At 44.8% G+C, this 24,981-nt stretch overlaps 1 protein-coding gene across 1 annotated transcript in view; it reads right to left on the reverse strand.

The window, feature by feature from the left end:
- Positions 1–24,255, reverse strand: part of LOC126355905 (cholinesterase-like) — a 90,948-nt gene extending 66,693 nt beyond the window's left edge. The window contains exons 1-2 of the mRNA XM_050006417.1: positions 24,116–24,255; positions 19,768–19,902 (exon numbers count right to left, since the gene is read on the reverse strand). Coding sequence (XP_049862374.1) covers positions 19,768–19,902; positions 24,116–24,181 — 201 coding nt within the window. The 5' untranslated portion in view covers positions 24,182–24,255. The remainder of the gene's footprint in view (positions 1–19,767; positions 19,903–24,115) is intronic.
- Positions 24,256–24,981: the final 726 nt, after the last annotated feature.

The following is a 24,981-nucleotide window of genomic DNA, read 5'->3' on the forward strand; positions in this document are numbered from 1 at the left end:
TGTGTGTGTCGTCCTTAGCATAAGTTAGTTTAAGTAGTGTGTAAGTCTTGGTCCCTTAGGAATTCACGCACATTTGAACATTCTTGCCCCTGACAGATTAAAACTGTGGGCTAGACGGAGACTCGAATTCGGGACCTTTGCCTTAAGCACCGGTAAGTGCTGCTCAACCTGAGCACGACTCGCGATCTCTCCTCACAGCTTTAATTCAACCAGTACCTCGTCTCTTGCCTTACAAAATTCGCAGAAGTTCTCCTGCAGACCTTGAAGAACTAGTACTCTTGGAAGAAAGGATATTGCGGAGATATGGCTTAGCCATAGCCTTGGGGATGTTTCCGGAGTGAAAATTTCATTCTGGAAAAGCCGCCAAGGCTAGTTCTGCTACGTCTGCACGAGAGCTACTGTGGAATTTCGAAGGTAGGAGTCGAGGTAGTGGCGGAATTAAAGCTGTGAGGAAGGATTCTGAGTTCGTGCTTGGGTAGCTCAGACGGTCTGCTGGCACAATAGCTCAGCGTGTTCAGTCAGAGAGCTGGCTGGCCTCGGTAACAAAAAACTGGGTGAAAGGATCAACAACTTCAATGGATGTCATGTGACGTCCGCTACGACCAAATACAAAGAACAATAACGAACAAAATGTAGAAAAAAAAGGAAAAAGTAGGTAGAGCACTTGCCCGCGAAAGGCAAAGATCCCTAGTTCGAGTCTCGGTCCGGCACACAGTTTTACTCTGCCAGGAAGTTTCATATCAGCGCACACTCCGCTTCAGAGTGAAAATTTCATTCTGGAATCATTTGGATGTTCATGATATAAAATTTTGCGAAACTTGTGACAGCACACTCGTCACTTAGACCTCAGTTCACTTTCTATTCATTCCACCAAAATTGAGGGACTCAAATTGTAAATTTACCGTGTCATGCATGACCTCTCTCTTTCCACACTTATCGTCGAACTTAACGCTATAACTGTCTTTTATTCAGCGACTCAATCATAAACCAAGATACTACACTTGCATCTTTCCGTTAATCACATTGAATGGTTCTCATACGTTTTCTGCTATTCGTAAATAATTCACCTCATCTGTAATGGGACCATGATAAATGAGCGCACTGCATCAGTAGTGAATAAGATCCTTGACACTGTGTTTAGTTTTATCTGTGGTTGACCGTCAGTCAGTCACTTGTGCAGCTCCAGGGCATTCTTACTTGGTGGATAGTAGCGTGCAGTTTTTTCAAAGAGGGAGATCTGTTTCCTATGGATCTGGGAGAAGCAAACTAGGATATTCTATTATGGAGATGAGAACAGATGTATAATACTTTTTTGTTCTTTATATTGATGGAGAAGAGTTCGGAGGAATTTTAAAGGTATGTTTGTAGTGAGAGAATTTTTTAACTCTTAGAGGCTTCTTATGTTGTGCTGTATTTTTCTCAATAATCAGAGTTTGATTTCTCAAAAACAGTTTTCTTTAAAGTAAAACCCACTTCAACGATTCATAGCAAATTTTTGAATTTTAGTCATGTGTGCATTGCATCTTATGCTACAGAGAGCAACAGATTTCATTAAAGTGCGGACCTGGCCTTGCAATATTGTGCAAACAGTGTGTAGTCATTAATTTAACGTGTTGGTTACTTTCATTCGAGTAGACCAGTTATTAATTTTTGTGGATATTCTTACTCTAACATTCTCTTTCATATTCCGCATCGTTCGTAATGTGCTTCGGTACTAAGATTTAGTTACGTAGTTTTCACTGAGCACTCAGTTTTCTGGCATTAATTATATTCATTTTCTTTATTTCAAATTTTACATTGTATGAAGTTTAAAGTTTTATTTCATGACATTGTTTACCTGCGCAACACAGGGTCAACCATCAGTCTGTTCTGCTCCACGACTGAATACATTATCTACAGAACATCTTATATGAGGGGAGAGTTTTCAAAGTCAAAATGCTGCAGCCAGTTTTTCCACATACAGACAAAAATTTTACAATAAGCTTACAACACATAATTGGTTATTTGGTTTGTGGGATTAAAGGGAGCAGACTGCTACGGTCCTCGGTCCCTTTTTTTCATACTTCAAACACCCACACAGAATAAAAACGAAGAATGGACATGAAAACAGACGACATAGGACAAGAAAGATGCAAACTGAGAGCAGAAAAAATGGATTAAAATCACACATAGTGTGACAGTGGTTGGCCGACCAGAGAGACAAAAAAGGAAAAGTCAACCACCGAGAAACACACTAAAAACGCAGTCTCAAATCATAGGCCAAATGCCAGACTCAAAACAAAAGAAACATAACAAACACTCAGATTAAGTCATAAAAACCCACTGCCCGAGTAAAACGCAAAACTAAGCCTGCCATGACAGTGTCATTTGTTTAAAGGACAGGGAGCGTGTCAGGCAGCGCGAACGTCTGCCTGAGCACAGCTAAAAGGCGACACTCCAACAAAATGTAGACCACCGTGAAAACGGATCCGCAGCGACATGGAGGTGGGTCCTCACGGCGCAATAAGTGGCCGTGCGTCATCCGTGTGTGCTCAATGCGCAGCCGGCAGAGGACGAGAGACTCCTTGCGAGAGACCCGCATGGATGACCGCCACATAGTCGTCGTCTGCTTAATAGCACGGAGTTTATTGGGTGTGGTCAAATCGCGACATTCAGCGTCCCATAGCGCGAAAACTTTGCGGCGTAATACTGCTAGCAAATCAGTCTCTGGGAGGCCAATGTCCAGAGTTGGTTTACTGGTTGCCTGTTTGGCCAGGCGGTCAACATGTTCATTGCCCGTGATGCCGACATGACCAGGGGTCCACACAAAGACCACAGGGCGGCCGCAATGGGCAAGAGCATGGAGCGACTCCTGGACAGCCATTACCAGACGAGAGCGAGGGAAGCACTGATCGACAGCTCGTAAACTGCTCAGGGAGTCGCTACAGGTAACGAAGGACTCACCTGAGCAGGAGCGGATATACTCTAGGGCACAAAAGATGGCGATCAGATCAGCAGTGAAAATGTTGCAGCCAGCAGGCAATGAATGGTGTTCGTAATGGCTCAAATGGCTCTGAGCACTATGCGACTTAACTTCCGAGGTCATCAGTCACCTAAAAATTAGAACTAATTAAACCTAACTAACGTAAGGACATCACACACATCCATGCCCGAGGCAGGATTCGAACCTGCGACCGTAGTGGTTATTCGGCTCCAGACTGCAGCGCCTAGAACCGCATGGCCACTCAGGTCGGCTGTTCGTAGTGGTCCCCTAGAGTGAGAGCATAATCGAGACGGCCAGCAACCATCGAACGGTGAGTGTAAACAACGCCAGAGCACTGATACATGGAATGGAAAGAAGGCGGTGGCATTGGAACTCCGGAGGGAGGGAGTCCTTCAGGCGCTGTGCCAATTCAAGCCGAAGGCAAGGGAGGGGCACACACCACTGGGGTGTACGCAGGGGGCCCGGAAAAGAGGTGGAAGAGGGAAAATCCCAAGCCCGGAGAGAAGCTCTCTGACGCGGACCGTGATCCTACAACCCGACCGGGGCCGACGTTCTGGTAGATGGACGACTGACTGAACTAACAGGAGACGATAATGTGGATGCCCGGGCATGCTATAAACATGTGTAGCATAAGCAGCCAGCAAACGTTGGCGCCGGAACCGCAGTGGAGGGACACCTGCCTCCAGAAGTATGCTGTTTACAGGGGTGGTCCGGGAAGCACCAGTGGCAAGTCGGATTCCGCTGTGAAGGATTGGGTCCAGCAACCGCAACGCAGAAGGGGATGCTGAACCAAAAGCCTGGCTCCCATAATCCAGACAGGACTGGATTAACACCTGGTAGAGCTGTAAAAGGGTAGATTGGTCGGCGCCCCAGCTGGTGTGGCTCAAGCATCGCAGAGCATTAAGTTGCCGCCAACACATCTGTTTAAGCTGCCGAATATGCGGGAGCCAAGTAAACAGGATATCAAAAACCACATCCAGCGGCTGGTCCCGGCGGAGGTTCGAATCCTCCCTCGGGCATGGGTGTATGTGTTTGTCCTTAGGATAATTTAGGTTAAGTAGTGTGTAAGCTTAGGGACTGATGACCTTGGCAGTTGTGTCCCATAATATTAAAAAAAAAACACACACACACACAAAAACCAATGTATCTCCACGACAGAAAGAGGTACGACATCAAGACATAGCCATGGCTCAGGGTGAACAGTGCGTCGCTGGCAGAAATGCATAACACAGGTGTTGGCAGTCGAAAACTGGAAGCCATGCGCTACAGCCCAAGACTGCACCTTGCGGATAGCGCCCTGCAGCTGACGTTCAGCAGCTGCAATGCCAATGGAGCTATAGTAGAGGCAGAAGTCGTCAGCATACAAGGAAGTTGAGACAGACGTTCCCACTATTGCAGCGAGCCCTTAATTGCAAAACAGGCAGACACTTAGGCCAGACCCCTGCGATACCCCGTTCTCCTGAACTCAGTGGGAACTATGGGACGCCGCGACTTGCACGCGGAAGGTACGATGCAACAGAAAATTTCGTATGAAAATCGGCAGCGGACCCCGAAGACCCCAACCATGAAGGGCAGGAAGGATGTGATGGGGCCATGTCGTATCGTACGCCTTCCTCATGTCAAATAAGACAGGCAAAGGCCTTACGGATGGTTGACTCCTGGCTCATCAAATTATCGGTGGCAGAGCAGTCTTTACGGAACCCACCCTGAGACGGAGACGGAAGGCCCCGAGACTCGAGTACCCAACTCAGCTACCAGCACACCATGCGTTCGAGCAACTTGCAAAGAACGGTAGTGAGGCTAATGGGGCAGTAGCTGTCCATCTCCAATGGGTTCTTGGCAGGTTTCAAAACGGGCATAACAATGCTTTCCCTCCATTGCTACGGTAACTCACCCTCGACCCAGATACGATTGTAAAGGTCGAGGAGGCGTCGCTGGCAGTCCACTGAGAGGTGTTTCAGCATCTGACAGTGGATGCAATCTGGCCTGGGAGCTGTATCAGGGCAAGCGGCTAGCGCACTGTGGAATTCCCACTCCCTGAATGGAACATTGTAGGATTCAGGATGGCGGGTGTGAAGTGAAGGCTCCGATGTTCCAACCGCCCTTAAATGCAGCGGAAGGCCAGTGGGTAATTAACAGAAGCGGAACTAAGAGTAAAATGATCTGTTAATCGGTTTGCAATGATGTCGGCGTTAGTACAAACTGCTCCATTCAGTGAGAGGGCAGGGATTCTGACAGGGGTTCGATAGCCGTGGAGGCGCCTAATCTTGGCCCTAACCTGCGATGGAGAGATATGTAGGCCAATGGTGGAGACATACCGTTCCCAGCACTCCTGCTTGTGTTGGCGAATGATGCAGCTGGCCCATGCACAGAACTGTTTCAAGGCGATGATGTTTTCTAATGAGGTATGCCGCTTATTATGCTGGAGCGCCCGCCGGCGATCTTTAATCGCTTCAGCGATCTCAGGCGACCACCAAGGCACAGACCGCCGCCGAGGGGACCCAGAAGAAATGGGAATGGCAGATTCTGCCGCAGTAACGATGCTGGTGGTGACCGAGTGAACCACCGCATCAATGGCTTCATTAGAAAGATGCTCAATGGCGGCAGTGGAGGAGAACAAGTCACAGTCAGCCTTATTCATAGCCCATGTGCAAGGGCGCAACGGAGAGTGACGCTGAGGCAGTGAAAGACAGATCGGAAAGTGCTCACTACCACACAGGCCGCCATGCACACTTCATTGGACAGATGGTAAGAGGCTAGGGTTGCATATCGAAAGGTCGATGGCGGAGTACATGCTGTTGAGTGGTGCTTAAGATAAGTAAATAAATTAGACAAATTAGAAAGTAAATGAAAAACTTAGTTCAGTGTAGAAGAATTACACACTGGCAAACAGCGGGCAGAGCAGCAGAGCACAAGAGACAATGACCGTGAAGTCAGCAAGTTCAGAAGCCATCGCTCTCCCCACTAGGCGGATGCTGTCGATTCAGCCGTCAGGGCATCGTCCGACCGGCTCACGTGTTTCTCAGTTGTCACATGTGAGCAACGGCCCTCGCCTATATTCCGAGAGCCAATGACCGACGTTAAGAAGATTCTTCTAGAAGCTTTTCGACGTGACAAAAGAGGCAATGACCGTGAAGTCGTTCACCTCCAGTAAACTGAAGTGAATAAATACGTGAGACGCAGTGGGCCCGACAATAAGTGAAGGAAGAAGAGCAGTAGGTTTCAGTCAGTTTCGGTGCTGAAGACCGTCATGCAAGAATAGACTACATCATACACAGACGCACCAAGTCCGCTGCTGTAATCGAATAGTAAGCAGCAGCCTCGGCGCCAGAAGACATAAGTTAAAAGGTATTTGAAGTCTGATTTTTGCGTACCCGGGTGACTCGTGAGGACGGGAAGGAGACGGCCTCACACCAGCAGTCTGGCAAGTGGGAGTCCGTTGTTCGAGTCCGGGATACTTGCCTTCCCCCGCCGCGCCGCTCCGCTGGCCGACGCACAACATACGCGGCCGCTTAGAGAAGATAAGCACTGGGACACATCCAAGGTATCACCATCCGATGCACGACTTTGCTCGCAAAATTAAACGGGCCACCTCACGCTGCGCATCTCCAGTCAACTGGGTGAGACGGCAACACGAGATACACACTGCCACACGTAATCAGACGCCGCCGCTGCCGCAGCAGAAGGCTTCGCAAACGACACAGCTACCGTTCTCCGAGCCAGATTATCGAGGAAGGAAACAGTTGTACAAATCTTCAATAAAAGTTATCTTATGTAAAAATGTTTCATTCTATATTATACTCGAGCCAAGGAAGAACCCACCCTGCCCACATGTTGTTAAGAGAGAAAAATTAATTAATTTAGTTTTTCCACCCTGACAGAATGCTTGAGAATCAAATGCCCTTTGCAGCAATACTCATCCTGGCAATTGACTAGCATCAAAAGGGAAAACCCAGTTACATTTAGTGACAGAAGTGTTACAGTGCCGTACACCACACTGAAATGTGTGAATGCACCATCATTTAAAATGGAAAGGTTGAGCTGTTTCAATACATTCTCAACGGTGGCGCCTCGACCTGTGGCCACTGACTCACCACACAGAGGGGGTTGAAGTCGCCCAGTAACAAGAAAGATGGCGGCCATTAAGCTATCAGTGAAGCCAGGACATGCTGCGGGACATCACCATCCTGTGGAAGATATAGACTGAAGACAGTAACAGCCTGTGGCGTCCACACCCGAACAGCGACAGCCTCGAAAGGTGTTTGTAGAGAGACAGACTCGCTGTGAAGGGAGTGAAGGACATAGATGCAGACGCCGCCAGATACCCTTTCATAAGCTGCCCAGATCCTGTACTAACCCCGATAGCCATGGAGGGTGGGGGTTCGCATGACTGGAAACCAAGTTTCTTGTAGAGCAACGCAGAAGAAAGGGTGAAGGCTGCAAAGCTGTCAGAGCTCAGCAAGATGGTGGAAGAAACTGCCGCAGTTACACTGCAGGATGACATTGTCCATGGCTGAGGAGGGCGTGAAGGGACTGGTGAAGCAGATTACGCCACTGGGTCACTTGCTGCCACATAGTCAGTAGCCACACGACATCCATTGCATCTGAGGGTCTGGCGAGATCCAGGTCATCAGCAGACCCCAGAATCTCGACCTCATCCTCAGACACTGAGCTTGTAGGAAACAGTGGGACGGGTGCCACCACAATGTCAGGAGTTTTGGGAATCGTTTTCTTTTTCTGCTTCTCGTGCTGTGCCTTCGGTGGTTCAGGCTGGGAGGGCTTCACTGGGTCAGTCTCAGAGAACGACGACGACCGTGAGGCTCTACGAGCAGCGACCGGTGGTTGTTTCAGCCACTTGCGGGCGTCCGCTTTTCCGCTGGTTGGAACTTGCGAATGGAGGTCCCCAAAGGACCCCTTCCTGGCGAGAGGAGCCGAAGAATTCTTACGCTTCTCTGGATGGGAAGTGGGAACTGTTTTCCCCAATGGTTGACGGGAGGGGGGGGGGGGGTTGCTCCTGAAGTAGATTGAGCAGGAGGAACAGGCAGTGAAGTGCCCTCCATAATCAAGGGGGCCGATGGATTCGCACAGATCATAGAGCCAACCGTACATGACGACAAGGGAGATGGGAGAACCTTTGTTGCAGTAGCGGCGTAGGTTCACGTCATTGGCACAGGATGTAGCCTCTCATATTTCGGTTTGGCCTCAGTGTAGGTCATGTGGTCCAGGGCCTTATATTCCATTATCTTCCGTTCTTTCTGGAATACCCGGCAGTCTGGCGAGCAGAGGGAATGGTGTTCTCCGCAGTTAACACAGATGGGAAGCAGGGCACATGGAGTATTGGGATGCGAAGGACGTTCACAATCTCGACAAGTGATGCTGGCAGTACATCGGGATGACATATGCCCAAACTTCCAGCATTTAAAACACCCCATTGGAGGAGGGATATATGGCTTCACATCACAGCTTTAAACCATCACCATGACCTTTTCGGGTAAGACATCATGCTCGAAGGCCAAGATGAAGGCACTGCTGGCTACCTGATTATCCCTTGGACCCCAATGGACGCGCCGGACAAAGTGAACACCTCGTCGTTCTAAGTTAACGTGTAGTTCATTGTCTGACTGCAGAAGAAGATCCCTGTGGAATATAATACCCTGGACCATGTTTAGACTCTTATGGGGCGTGATGGTAACTGAAACATCCCCCAACTTGCCACAAGCGAGCAACCTCTGTGATTGGGCAGAGGATGCTGTTTTGATTAGAACTGAACCAGAGCGCATTTTGGACAAGCCCTCCACCTCCATGAACCGGTCCTCTACAAGCTCCACAAAAAACTGAGGCTTGGTCGACATAAATGATTCACCATCAACCCGTGTACAGAAGAGGTACCGGGGTGAATAATCTGCACTGCCGTCTCTAACCATACGTTCCTCCCATGGCCAGGGAGGGAAGTGATCTCAGATCATATTTCTTGCCATTGAGGTTAGACCTCGATCGCTTAGAGACTGCTGGTGGAGGCCCACCAGGGAGAGATGAAGTACCACGCTTCATTGCCTGCCCACCTGGCAGGATGGCCTTTTGCCGGGAGTCCTGATGCCCCAGAGGGATAGGCATCTACTCCTCGGCATAAGTGGCGAGGTAGCAGCTCAGGCATCAGCAGTGCGATAGTGCGATCACGGGGGCAAAGTTGGAGATGCACAATGGATGGAATGTATGCTACCCGGAACACACTGCAGCTGATGTGGCCGGAAGCTCGGTGTAAGTCCAACTAGATGACAATATCAGGTGTGTCAGATCTTAGGACAAGATGAATATAGAATGCACCACGTAAGGCGTTCTTCCCCAAATGGTACACATTAACGGAAAATTTTGAAACAGAGTGGTCAAACCCCTTAGGGGACCATCACATTAAAGGCCGAAAAGTTGGAGACTCCTTTTAGTCTCCTCTTACGACAGGCAGGAATACCACGGGCCTATTCGTATCCCCAAGCCCGCAGAGGGGAACATATAACTATTTATGAGGTACTGATCATTCTTTATTTAAACAATCAAGTTCCTCTGCCACTACAAACGCCATAAACATAACAAGCGACCAAATAAACTGAATATCTTTTTTCGTGTCGGGAAATTTTCCTCCTCTATATGTGGCAACCATCTACATAATGCAGATTCGCTTCTCAGCAATGTAGGTCAGAGGAAGGCTTATCACTGCAGTCTTATTCGATGTCATTGCTTTAGTATCAGCAGCAAAAATGCGTTTCACTACTCAACCTTAATCACTGTCTTGAAAACTAATTACTTCTGATGAGAATCCAAATATTCAAGTTCTCACGCTCTGGCGTAGATCATTCATTCACCCTCTTTGAATCTATAGGAAATTCTAATTTCTATCTGCAGATACAAGTCTCCATATATGCCACAGCAATATTAGAATTTTGTGGGATTGCACGCTGAAGTTTGTTGAAGGAGAAAACAAAGAGTACGCTCATGAGAGCAGCAAATGTATTCTCATAATGTAGCGAAAAATCAAGGTGCAGATATGTTACAAATGGCGCCACGAACTGGAAATAAATGAAGATGAAGTGATTCAAAGAATAAAACCAATAAAATGTTGTACCTAAGCAGTGGAGTTTTTCTAAGAAGAATGAAATAAATATCTATAGGTTGGTTCAGTTCCCAACCCGACCTCCCAGCAATACATCTAATGTTCAGATCCTACTCTCGGAGTCCAGGAATAGGCCGCCATGAGAAAGTGCCACTATTTACGTCCGTGAAGAACAAAGTGATTACAAAATTTCTGTCTCCTGTATTACAGCTGTGTTTCTCTAAACCCATTTCATGGTTATTAAGATCTTACTGCTTAGAAACTGTGTAATGCTATGCTATGTTCTCAGTCTTATTCTTAATACCCCTATGAACGGGAGAGTCGTACAATTCGTCCATTGGACCACCCTCCATACAACACATTGTGGAGAACAGCTTATGTCACTTCCGGCCGTTCGCTTTCCTATTCAATCCACAATCGGATCAATGAGAAACGACTATTTGGATCTGTACATTAAGTGGTCTGTGTCAAGTATCTGAAAAGCATTGAAGTAATCGTGAAACTGCGTGCCTTGTATTCTGCAGTATCGATCGCTTCAGGGAGAGTCAGAGTACAGGGAACATATCCTAAACTACTCTTCGATTATGTTGCCGGGTATGTGATGGTACATAAAATTTATTTTCCTGACTTTTGATCGGAGTTAAGTACAGTCCGAGACATAACCAAATGAGAAAAATTGGAACATCATGTCGGATTTGTGCTGGAATTGGAGAGTTTTTAGCAAATAGCACGCTGTCCTTAATTGTAGGTGCTAAATTCATGGATTTTTTAGTACTACACTCACAACTTTCAACGCAAAATTTAGTGTTGTCGGTACAAGAATAGTCTTAAAAGCATAAAATTGGCATTAAAATATGGTTATGTGTTTCATGTACATATGTAATACATTATGTTTCGTGTGTGTGTGTGTGTGTGTGTGTGTGTGTGTGTGTGTGTGTGTGTGTGTGTGTGTGTGTATGTGTTTGTGTCCTACATTGACAGCAGATCGTTTACAGCTGTGAAGACCTTCGCAAGCTGGCTGGCAGTCTGCAGCGGTAGGACGCTGGTGGCCGGCGACCTAAAAACGAATTACTTCCCGACTGGTCCACCGAGCCACTCGCCGATCAAGACACCAGCCAGTCCGACTACGTGTGCGGACAACGGGGACTCCTTGCAGACCCTAGGCCTGCCTGCACTGGTGGAGTGTGAGCTGGCAGACAGCGGTTGGGGCCAGCAGGTAGAGGTTTACCGCCTGACAGCGAGGCAACTGGGTAGGGGCAGATCCACTTGTGAACGAGTCAGCGGACTGGTCCACCTGTATAGGGGTCCTTGAGGCCTGTGGCGGGGCCCAGTGGAGCTGTGAGTGGCAGCTGCCCGTCTACTTAAATTTGTGTATGGACAGGATGCGTTCCACTGTTTGTAACTGGACTTCTTTGTTTAACATTCAGTCAGTGCTGTTTTGCTAGCGACTACTGTCAGTTGGCGCTGCACTCTGTTGCGATTTTTCGTCATGAAACATCTCGTGTAAAAGCGTAACAGACCGCTCCTCTCACGAAATGCCGTTCTTTTCCGTCATATGTATAAACGCGATTTTGATGGTAGGTATTCGTGTTGTTACTTCATACAACGACAACTAGCTCCAAAATTCTGTAGCTGCACGCCATGTTCGTATATGTTCACGTGCGTGACTGCTTTTCGATGGTTGGCTATGCTACTGCCGCTGAACTATCGACCATCCACTCCACTCATAAAATTTTGGTGAATTTTACAAGCATGGTTCGTGAACTCATTGTTTTTTGGCCTTTGTGTTACTGGACAAGTGTCCATTGCCAGGAGGACCAATTCGTATCTCTTCATTTCTCAATTTCTAAGCAGAACGTTTATGTGAGTTGTAGGTTTCATCATTCCCATCATTTTAACTCAGGTCGTGTAGTTTTCGGTGTTGGTGTAGCGCCAGCACAACAGCATACTACCTTTGGGACTCGAAACTTATATACTTAATTTCAAGTTAGGTTGCTGAATCGATATTATGCTTCTCTGTGCACAGAGCTGTCATTGGCTGGCACGGGGCTGACACCCAGCTGCAGGACTCGTACGTCTTATGTAGCCCAGCAGCTGACGGCTGGGCTCCGCCAAACCCTCTGGTGACACCAATGGTGCACAGTGATAGCATGCTACCATAGAGGCCTGCAGGCAGGAAGGGGGGCAGAGCTACTTCTCGACTCGTCTGGCAGTCATGAATTCTGCCATCATGGAAAGGGGCCTATCTGCGCTGTGGTGTTCATTGAAATCAAGACGTAATATCGCTGCTATCCTACTCCCAGCATACCACAGGGGACTTAAACTTAGAAAAAAACAGAGCCAAACATAGGGTGACAGATGAGAGATAACTGCGTCAACTGTAATGTCAGACTAGTGGGGAGAATTGTTTTAAACTTTCAACAGCTGGATTTTAACTTGGGGGGAGCGGTAAGTAATGACAGGGGAGAACCCAGTAGGCATCTTCAGTTCTATAATCAGAACAAGCAATGTCACAACCATAACTGCTGCAGGTCTCTGGGCATCTGAATGAATAACAGCTTGTTTTTAGTGTCACTGGAAGTAGTTCAGCAGACTAGTTACTGTCGGTATGATGAAAACCATGTTCAGGTTCAGATTGGCATCTTTTGTCTAACAGGTAATCCTGTACCTGCAGGGAAGAAAAATCCTTTTTCTAGAACACTTTGTTCCAGAATCACAGGCTTGTACATGTAGGGGAAACAAACATCCTTTGCCTCAGGTAAATCATGGAAAATGTGGCAACAATGCAAGCTGGGCCACTATCCCTGTCTTCAGTGCCAATATAACAGTTCACCATCTTTCAGTTTTGAATTTTCCACCAATTTATAACTAGGACAACAGTCCTATTTCCACAGTGGCAGAATTGGACTGTTTTTGGATTTCCCACAAAAAGTAGAATTTCCTGATATTTCTATAAAGGCAGAAATCTGGCAACAGTTCATGATGTCATAGGGGAAAGGCAGAGGTGGAGGGAAGAGGGGGGGAGGTGAGGAGGAGAGGGTTCGGGGTCATCTGGCAACGATGCACTGTGAAACAGATCACATTTTGTGTATCTCCTATGGTGCAATTTTATGGTTGTACAAGTATTAAGAGATACCCAGTGTTAGAGACGCTAAACGCAGATTTAGATCGCTACGAGACAAACATGAAATGCAACTATCTGAAGCGAATGCGTCATAGAAAGGCTGTATAAGAGTTTATATGCGGACTACTGCAACTTTTATGGAAGAAATTTAGGTATTGTTGAAATTTGCATCATTTAAGTAGGGAAAAATGTAATTTACTCGCCTCTGGATGTTGTCACCAATCTCCAATGGACTTAATGAAAGGATTCTGCCTCCTCCCCCCCCCCTGCCCGCCCACAGACACACATTCTCTCTCTGAAGTGTAAGAGAAGCACCTGGTCACCCTCTGAATAAGTGGCTCCACCACCACCTGTGAAACACACTTTCCCACTTGTGAGAGACACCTGTGACAACCACACTGTCTCTGTCGTAAGCCAGGGGAACAAAAGTCCTTGGCGCACAGAGCTGTCTCTGCTGTTGAAATATTGAAGGGGCATAGACTCACACTGTCAAACAGCAGAAAAGGAGACGTTGCTAGATGCACAGACAGAGGTGACGTGTTCACAGGATGTGGGACATCGAAGGCAACTAAGTGACATGGATTTTGACAAGGGAAGAAGGCTTGTTAGAAATACTTCTTGCTGAGGGAATTGTGGGAGCAGTAGAGGACCCATCGCAGTGTGAAGATTGAGTGAAATAAGATGTTAGCAGCGGTAAAAACATTTCACAAGAATGACGAACAATAATTCGATTGGCGTGAACAGGAAGCTAATCACCTGAGAGCGGGAGATGGCTCTGGAGAAAGCGAGGTGATCGTCCAAAAACGACACTTGCTATCGAGGTAGGAAAAAAGACGCTTGTCGTCGAGGCGGCAAAGGTACCATTTCCTGGTAAGTATCTGAGTGTTATCTGTTTCTGTGCTGCTGGATATCAGTGCTGGTAGCTGCCAAAGACACGAGCACTGCCTACTTCATCCGTGCTGCTGGACCATGGGGGATGGGGCCCGCCGACCCAAGCACATGGGCCCACTGCCTTCACGCTGCCAACATACCGTGCCAGCCTACACGAAGACACCTTCAGATTCGCCGCAATAGCTGAACTATTGCTGGTAGAATGCCCGAAAGCCTTCTCATTCATGTGTGGCTGCCATTTTCCTTTCGCCTCATAGGAACACTACTGGCAGCCCTGGTGTAACTCTGAGAAACTTGTTACTGATAATGGAAAAATTATTATTTCTTTTTCACTTATAACAGCAACTTGTAAATTGTAAACATAGAGCCATTGCCCAAAATTACGTTTGTTTACAGAACAAATGTTTGTGACTAATTCCATTTACATTCTTGTGGCTGCCGCTCATAACTAAGTAATCTGCAAATGCTGTAATCAAGCGCGTTTTAATATATTGTGATTCCCTTATTTAACATGCAAATGCCGCACTCAAATGCAGGTTGTGGTATTTTGATGCATTTGATTTTAAATGCATACACTGAACCCAAGAGGAATTCAATGTACTGCCTAAAATTTCGATCACTGCAAGTCTGTGTGAGCTGTAGCCTTACGCGAGGTACCGGATGTCAAATACCCAATGCTTTCGGTTTCCTTCGCAACGTTCGCTATGAAATCGGTTGATATGTACGAGTATTCACTGACAGCTGCATTTCCTGTCGGTCGAAACTAATTGTCGTTGACACGATGTAACACTACTTTCCGATACATGTCGGTTAGAGCCGTTTTACGACCGTATTATGGGGCTACAGTTGATACATTATTCTTCGCAAACATGATGAAACACCAAGAAATCGATCAACTTTATACATCGGGTGTTCAGAGAGAAGTAGATACCCGATAGCTCCCTTACGTTATTCTGTCTCTTTCTCCACGCTGACCCGTCTTGTTGTTGTTGTGATCTTCAGTCCTGAGACTTGTATGATGCAGCTCTCCTAGCTACCCTATCCTGTGCAAGCTTCTTCATCTCCCAGTACTTACTGCAACCCACATCCTTCTGTATCTGTTTAGTGTATTCATCTCTTGGTCTCCCTCTACGATTTTTACCCTCACGCTGCCCACCAATGCTTAATTTCTGATCCCTTGATGCCTCAGAACATGTCCTACCAATCGGTCCCTTCTTCTTATCAAGTCGTGCCACAAACTCCTCTTCTCGCCAATTCTATTCAGTACCTCCTCATTACTTATGTGATCTACCCATCTAATCTTAGAGCTGCATGCCCTCGGGAAAAATTACGGCCTTAGCTTCCCCTTGCTTTCAGCCGTTCGCAGTACCAGCACAGCAAGGTCGTTTTGGTTAATGTTGCAAGGATAGGTCAGTCAATCATCCAGACTGTTGCCCCTGCAACTACTGAAAAGGCTGCTGCCCCTGTTCAGGAACCACACGTTTGTCTGGCCTCTCAACAGGTACCCCTCCGTTGTAGTTGCACTTATGGTACGGCCGTCTGTATCGCTGAGGCACGCAAGCCTCTCCACCAACGGAAAGGTCCATGGTTCATGGGAACCGTCTTACTGGGCTGATTTCACACAACCAGCCGACTCATACTCATCCACTTGACTGTCATGACTTGTGAGAACCGTGGAGGTTCACATCGTCGGCTGCTACCAGTTATACGCCATCTACGATGCTGCAGACCGAAAAATATGCACTTCTAAAGTTTTTCACCGCGCTGATAATGCAGCACGACATTTGCAGTGCTAGTAAAAGGGGAAAAGCAGAAGTTCGGGTGGTTATTGGAAACTTAAACTTTTCTGTGAAATGGTTAGTCAGTCAAAATTTGGTATCAATGGTTCAAATGGCTCTGAGCACTATGGGACTTAACATCTATGGTCATCAGTCCCCTAGAACGTAGAACTGCTTAAACCTAGCTAACCTAAGGACATCACACAACACCCAGCCATCACGAGGCACAGAAAATCCCAGACCCCGCCTGGAATCGAACCCGGGAAACCGGACGTTGGAAGCGAGAACGCTGCCGCACGACCACGAGATGCGGGCAATTTGGTATCCTACCTACTTTAATATGCCTTTTGAAGGAACTTAAATAGTTCACTGGAATTAGTGCTTATGACAAATTCATGCTGCTCGCCATCAAAGAGTAAGTTTACACCGATACATTAGTTTTAGATGCTACATTTATCGTCATCGTCTTCAAGGATTAGGCCTTTTGACCCGATCAGATTCAGAATTGTTCACGCCATCTCTTTAAGGGACGTCCAACGTTTCTCTTGCCTGTTGGGTTACATTGTATTAGCATTTCTTTCGTGGTCCAACAAAGCGGAGGAACTTCATCACAGATGATTCGATTCCTCGTAACTGATCAGATGTTAATTTCCATACAGCAATAAAAGTAACGCTATTGCTTTGTAGAGTTTAATTTACGTTCCTTTCCGTACGTTATGTTTTAATGTACGTTGTATAGTTGCACAGAAATGTCTGAAAATGGCCCGTTTTGAGCTGTACATAATCTCACTTGGGAAACTTATCGAGATTTTATTCTGTATTTGGCGGCAATTTGACTCACTTTGTCTACTGAAATTTGAACCTTTTCTTCAGATCCTGCAGTTATAATCTGATCAGCAGCCAATAGCATGGAAATAGAATTAAAATATCATTTCTTATTGTGTCATTTAATAAAATCACCCATTTACAAACGATGTCGTCAATGTAAACATTAGAAAAGTTGTGGGGACAGTGGACATCCTTGTCCGACTCCTTGATTGATATCGGCAAATTCTGTACCATATCTCACAGGACAGATCCTTACGCTCTTGTTTTTATATAACTGAAATGCCGTAATCAGATGTGCTGGAATTCTAATTCCTTAACGCTTAGAACGCCGGCAGCATTTTGGTAAATTTGTACATCACAATTGATGCACACACATATTTCTTAGGAAGACGTTATTACTGGAAAGTAAAAAGTCCAGCTGTTTTTTATGTAACTGCTTTAATTATAAAAAAAGAGTTACATTTTTATACATTTTCGCATTACAATAAAAAAGGAAAATACACTCCATGCATATGAAACTCTAAGAACAAATTTGGCATTTCAGTGACACCTGCTTGCTGCTTTGGAGAGTTTCTGGTAACAGCTGGTACAACGTCGTCTCACTGCAGTTTCGAACTGTTGATAATACCCATTCTCTAGTGTCTCCTGAATGTAGTCAATTTTGAGTAATTTATTTGCAATACCCTCACAGAAAGCAATTATACGCATTTCTTGTTTTGTAGTTTGAACATACAAAGTGTGAGCATTTGCAGGAGTAGTATTGAATAGTAACTCAAAGGCCACTTTGCGGTGCAGCTTCACTGACCTCCTTAAGCATGTGTCATAGGTTTTCCTTTGATCTCAAAGATCAATGAAGAGTATGGCTGCATCATAATCTTCAATTGCTTTTCTTTCAGTTCACCTCTCCTGTTTTCATTGCCTTAAGCTCAGGTCTGTGTCTGGTAGTCAAAAATGCCGGCCCTCTGGTCACGCCACTTTCCGACAACCACCTGTGTTGTTGTCCGCATACACCTTTACCCCCTTCTTCACTGCTTTTCTGATAACAGTGTGTGGATTACCCCTTTCGTTTTCACAGAGTGTTCCCACCAGATGAGTTTTTTTTTTCTAGAAGAACGTGAACCAAGTTCACAGAAGTGTAGATGTTATCTACAAGTAGAATCCTCCCAGGATTGAAAAGTGATTCCACTAACTCCAAGACAGTTGTTGCGTTGTTGTTGCTACGTGTATAGCATTAACTGCTTTTCCACAATACATTTTAACATTCGAAGTATACATCTACAGCACACACTTTATGTATTTTCAGTTCGCATTTATAACCGTTTCTAGGAACGTACTGACGAAAGCGTAAATTTCCACGAAATGAAACCATTGTTTCATTGATAGAAACTGCTTCAACTCGAGTGAAAACTTCCTGGAATTATTCATTCAGACCATTCGCAAGCTTCCTAGTTTTAACACTTTGATTTGTTACTCTGCTGTACATTTTTGAGACAGTGAAAACATAGATGAACATGACAAACATATTTCGGGACATAGTGAAAGACACCTGGTTTTTGTAAAGCGGATTCCGGCTCCAGTAACCCTCCGTTCTTGTCCTGTGACCAAGCCCCAACCACAAAAAAGACCCCATAAATTTCCTCAAATCATCAACGCTCATATTACTCTATGACGTCAGTCTTGATGACGGTGGTAACGTCTCCGCAATTATTCCACTAACAATCTTTTGTTCAGCCTAACGGTTTGTTTCCTTCACTATGAAATTGTATATTTCTTCATCAAGAAAAAAATTGTAAATGTCAGTGGTACGAATATTCGCAGGTGGATTATCCACCTATGCATTGTCTAATCGACAGTTACCAGAAGAAACAATATTTTTTACATTTCCCTGCACATCAGACCACTTTATTCGTGAAGTAGGGAGCCCACCAGCACAAGATACCTCTTTAGCTGATAGCTCACTTTCACAGTCATGGTCAGTGGAAGATGAAATACCGTTTGCTCCATTTATGGACGTATCATCCGTAACTTTCATGTGTACGTTTTGTTTCTATAATGGATTGACTTCATCTTCACTATTACTCTCGCTCGAGGAACGAGCACGATAGTCTTGGTCGGCATTAATGCCACTTACAAACAGTAATTAATCAGATAAGTTCGATTCCTCCAACCATTTTTGGATTCTTTGTGCTCGTGAATCCATTTCTCACCAAACAACCACAAAGTCTTATTGAACACAAGGACTACACAAGTCCACGTACGCAAAGAAAATCCTGTACCAACAAGAAACATGTAAGCACTCCAAGCCGTAAACAGGTAACAACTGCCCGTCATACAGTGCTACACTACAAAACCAACGTCACAGAACTTTTGCCACTGGCGGGTAGCATGTGGCGCCCATTTGTTTTCAACGGAAATGTGATCATATATGCACCACAGGCAAGTACTCACGATTCCTCATTTGATCGATTATGAAGCACTCGTCGAAAACTGAAAAATCGGTGTGCATCATATATGCGTATAACGCTCAAGGCGGTGAAAGTGTTAAGTGATTCCCACAGCATTTACTGCTTTATCTTGTTAACGCCTTTCCATAATCGATATAAGCCAAGTAAGCTGGCATTGTAAATCCCTTCTTTTCTCAGTTACTTGTGCCAAAGTGAAAAGACATTCAGAACGTGATCTACCCCTCCTAAAATGATGTTGCACGTCTAACATATGTGCTTCTACTATTGGTACTAATCTTTTGTTTACATTTTGTTTTAGCATAGTGTGCTGTAGATTAGTAGACTTATTCCTAGGTAGTTTGGCCATTCTGGTTCATCGTCATTTTTGCAAATAGGGCATATCAAAAATTTATTCCCTACGTGTAGCACACGTCCGCTCAACCAGCAAACATTCATAAAATGTTACATTTATTTGACTGTCAAACAATTTTCTGTAACTTGCTCACTGGATGCATTCAGAGGTCTCCTTTAACAGATCTGAGAGAAACTAATCTCACTGCAATCGAGCATTACATAACGATAATTATACAAATACCATTCTTCTGTCCACTCACCTCGAATCGTAGGTCTCCGACCGGGGGTTCGCCGTACGGAATGCCCAGGAAGGCGGAGTACGTGGTGTTGTAGGCGCTGGTGGCTGTGCTGCCTCTCAGTACGCCCTCCCGCACGGCCACCAGCACCTCGTCACCCTGTCGTAGCGTTGTTACGTTTGAGTAAGCGAACGTCACAGGAATCGGAAATAGCAAACCTCAAATGTGAAGATGCTTCAGATATGAACAACTGTTTCATTAGTGGTCAGTTCTCCGCAGCTTTTAGACAAATACCTGTTTGTAAACAAAACGCTTTATCGTAATATGCCGGTACGAGAACGGCGGTTAGTTGGTTGGCCACCACGTTTGCTCTAATGGCTTATTATTATTACTTTCACTTTGGTTATTCAACTTCTTTGGTTGTATGTATCCAGCAAGTTTATATGTTGCTCATTTATTTGTTTAGTTACTGGTATTTCCGTGGCAGTTTATGTGTCGAATATCTTTTGCTACAGTAAATACCGTAACAAGATTGCATTACGATACAACAGTTTAACTTAAGTGGAGATGATGCCGAAATACAATACTCTTAGTGAAATGCGCAATACTATGATGTATATGCTACAGATCAGTGGAATTTAGTCTACGTAATTTTGTTATTTACGATAATGCAAAGTGATTTGTTACCGGTATATTAGATCAAAATGCGAGTATTGCAGAAATGCTTCTCGGACTCTAATGAAAATCCCTTGAGGGAAGACAACGTGCTCTTGACGAAACACAGGTAATGTTTAGGGGATCACATAAATAGTGTTTTATAGTTCAAGTAAAAACGTTCATCCTTTTTTAAAATTATTTTTACTCAGTATATCACATTCGGAGGCACTGAAGTAAGGTTTGGTACATCATGATAGAGATTATACATGGTGATTCACAAAGGTTCACCCAACTTTACAAGACTGTATCTTCTACATGAATGAGGACAGAAACTTAGAAGAATTTTAACTTGTGCATAGGACTTTTAAGTTTTAATTTTTTGGAGAACCATCTGATTTTACGTCCTAAGGGCCACCAGGCACATTTTCTCTGGTATTTCGACAGATATTTGTAATTTTGTATTTGCAACGTGTTGCTGGAGTGAGCCCAAACAACTTAGTACAGCGCAATATTCGTTTTACCGATATGTGTGAAGAGGGACAATAAAACATGAGAAGTAACATGTAGTTGCAGCTGTGCCCTCGCTCTGACTGATACCGCCGTGCAAAAGTGCGCTACTCAGTCGCCGTTGGAATACTGATTATTCTTCATGTTATACTGTTCCTGTTGATAGATATCGGTAAAACGAATATCACATCAGAGTAACGTGATAGCGCCCTATCAAATGGAGATATAACATTTCGATTTCTAAATCATTTTGTTTGCAAAGGGGAAACAAACCGAAGCATTCTGTCACCGTTGGGCGTCTTATGAAAAATGTGTTGGGTAGAGTTTGTTAGACCTGACAGCAGCTAATCTTTGCAGAAACGAAGTTGCGAATATCTGCCAAAGCGCCTGAGAAAGTGCACCTGACCACTAGTAGAAGGGCCCACTGCAGTATTTCCCTGGTATGAATGCGTCTCCTCTGCTCTTTTGCACATCCCGAAAGAACAGTGCCATGTGTTCGTACGATTCGTCTCAATGAGCCATGAATCCACCGCCTTCAGAGCGGACGCACAGTTACGCCCGACCTCCTGTGGGAATCTGAAAGTAGCGCGCATGGAGGAAGTTGACGGACTCCGGACAGGGGGTGCTGGTTGGGAATTTTGGTCGGTCGGAAGGCGCGCCAAGGTAGTCCGCACAGTTTCAACAAGCTTCGTGCGTGGGTGGCGCAGCAGTCAACGCCATTGTCTAGTAAGCAAGAGATGCCGGGTTCGAGTCCCGGTGTGATACACATTTTTCACTTTCCGCAGCTCATCCCGCATAAACCCCCGATGCAGCTGACTTCAATAGTCTCTTTCGTTTCCTTTCCCTTGTCCCCTCACCACCTTCAGTGTACATAATCTATTTTACTTGCGTGCGCATGCACCATTGAGGTACTTTTTACAATTACGTTTAATACCAAATGTATCATTCCATTTTGACATAAGAGCCCTCCATGGGCCACACAACAAAACATCCAGACGATAGTCCAACCCGTACCATACTCTCGCGAGAGTGCCTGGAGATCTTACATACACTGCTGTTTCGGGTCACAGTTCAGCCAAAGTAATGGGAAGCGGAACCACGTAGACGGAAGCTCACACAAACCAACCTAAAAAGAAACCACGTACCATGAATGAGGTGTAATGTGAGATCCGTACACCGCTTATAGTCCACCCATCATTCAGCAGCTCATTGTTAAGAAATGTTCTTAGATGCAGCTGCCAGTATGCATCCTCATTGACATGTTCTCATTTCAAATGAAGATGCCAGGTTTCCATCGATTAGCAAAAAAGAATGGGCCATAATTTTGTTCTTCGGAAGCGGACTAAAACGGCCGTAGGTATGTGACTCGAGGTCAAGTATCGTATCTGATAGCTCTGTTATACATATTTTTAAAATGTAAAGGTTCACGTTCACACTTAGATGGTACGTAGCCACATCACTGAACACTAAACTTGAAATAACGTTTCTGTTTTCTGCCTCCACACGTAAAGAGGCACTAAACTCTATACGTTGGTATCACATCCAAGCAGGGTTTACTACAGTTCTCTATCGCCATACTCATAATGACAGTAAGTTGTACACATTGTTACACTGCCCATGAAGGATTTATTGTAGTGACATCTATATTGATTGAAAAGCAAACAACGCAAAAAAAAATGCTTCCGACAGCCACACGAGTAATGGCTAACTCTCGCCTAACACGCCGAGTTTACGTATGAGCACTACATGAAAAACCCTCTTGAAAGGTAGAAATAACTTCCTGGGAATGGTAGAAACAGATTTGAGACATTGTAAATAACAATGAAAAGAGTCTTCACTCAATAAAAATTTTAATTATCACAAAAATTATAACCTTAAAAAACTGAGGAATGATGAAGTGTTTCCTAAAGGCCCATAACATCATGAAGGTGCCTCATTCGCAAATGCTGGTTTCATGCCAGTATAAACGCTTCTTCACGTTTATAATGGTTACATTTTCATGATCTTTCCTTTGTTACTTACATCTGTAGAACGATTATTACGTAACAGTGGATTTTCCCTTACATAAACAACCAAATTCCTGTAACTGCTCGTACCATCGTTAAGTGCTGTGACCTGTAGTGGCGTACTCGCGCCGAAACGGAGGCCGCACAGTTGTAGCTCAATCGGTCCGCTGAGACGGAAAACCCAAAACGTCCTTTATTAATTTCTTAGCGCCATTTCGACACTCCACAAGTTGGGCAACGAATGAGCTAGAGTGCGAGCTGTACAGGAGTCCGTTGCCAACTGCCACATAAACCAGCAACTTGCAACCGGTGCCAAGACAAATGACTTGTTTCGATGCGTAAGTAAACAGTGTTCTTAAATGTTCATTCGTTTTATCTTGTGAAATATGATGAATCTTTTTTAACCCGTTCCGTCTTAAATTTTGAGACTTTCCATTCCTTTAGTGGGAATATATTACATTCTTGCTCACACACAAACCGTAACGATGATACAGAAACGTTAGAGAAGGAACAAATAGGAGTGCAGGTAGACTGTAACCCACCGTTCAGACGCTAGGATCATCCCTAGTCCCTAATGCTGCATCGTAAGGCATTTTGTACAGAGTTAACGATTTGAAAGTTATTGGAAGAACAGATTACATCATTTTTCTATGGAAATGCTAAAGTGTAGCGTAAAACACTGACAACCCAAAACATCATGAGATTTTGACGCAAGAAATCGATATTCCATTACGAGAGGTAGATGTTGGACTCCAGATTTCTTAAAACATCCCTATCAGTCTGGAAAAAACAGTACATCTTTTTAGAATGAAACGATGTGAAAGCCGACTTTAGAGCCTATAGTGACGAAAATGATTGAGACAAGGCGTATATACACAGTCAGACGCCCACTACATTCAATGGGCTAACCTGCCTGATGAATGTTAAACACGATGTTAAACACGATACACATAATAGGCGTATTGATGCAGATCGGGAACGAGGGAGTACAGTAAGGACGGAACAGCAGTTACACTATCCACAGAGGACTATACAAAATATTATAAACACTTATTTTACATTCAGAAATGCTACATATCTCAGTCGGCTTCTAAAAAGTCAGATTGTTGTTCATAAGGTAGGTTCTTCTTGAATTGCTTTGCTTCACTGCAGCGTAGACATTGTCAAGGGTGAGATATCACTGAAGATGGGGCAGTATTTACCTTGACCGTGACCGCCAACCAGAACAGCAGAAAGGCGCACGTGAGAGACATTCGGATCGCCTGCATGCTGCTGTACTCTGACACTCCAGTCTGCCTTACAACTGTAGCACGAGGTTTAGCCACGTCTCCAGGAAGCACATCACTGTACCAAGGTTAGATGGTTAGCTGGTGGAGGGAGAAAGGGAAGGTAGGCAGCGTCCTTTGTACCCGGCAGCTTTATCTAAATTATCAGATTCTAATCAGTCTACTTAATAAAACGTGTTCTCTGTTGAGTGGGTCCGATAAAGCAACAGACTGAATGAAGTGAGTGCTTCCAGAGATATCAAAATGGCAACTGGACTACGTACTTCTTCGTATGCTAGATGTCTCCATAGTTATCACTGGGCAGCGAAAATTATACAGGATAATACAGTGTGGTCTTACATGGAATGTTTCCAAAAACATAATGGAGATTTTTGCGAAATAAAGAAGATGAATTTTCGAAATTGCTGAGTGTTACGTGAACCGTAGGCAGAGAGGACGAAGAAATGTAGACTCTTGAGAAGAATGGAAATAAAGTACAACAAAAAATGAAAATACTAAATACCCATTAAGCTACGAATTGTAACTCGTTCCACATAGCCCAACCATTCATCGTCGAAGTACTTTGCCTGAAGGCTATAAAAGGTAATCTCGAGAATATTCTGTAGTTTTTTATTTTCTTTTGTTATTTTTTTATTATGCTTACTTACTGCGTCGCGCTTCAGTTTAATTCCCTTCCAGAATAAATTATTAATCACACCTACGCATGAAGTATGTGTTTCATTTCCCTTTTCTTTTTAGATATTATTATTGTTTTCGTATTACGAAACTAACACGCATATATA

Source organism: Schistocerca gregaria, chromosome 3 (genome assembly GCF_023897955.1).
Source record: "Schistocerca gregaria isolate iqSchGreg1 chromosome 3, iqSchGreg1.2, whole genome shotgun sequence".
In the NCBI taxonomy this organism is placed as follows: Eukaryota; Metazoa; Arthropoda; class Insecta; order Orthoptera; family Acrididae; genus Schistocerca; species Schistocerca gregaria.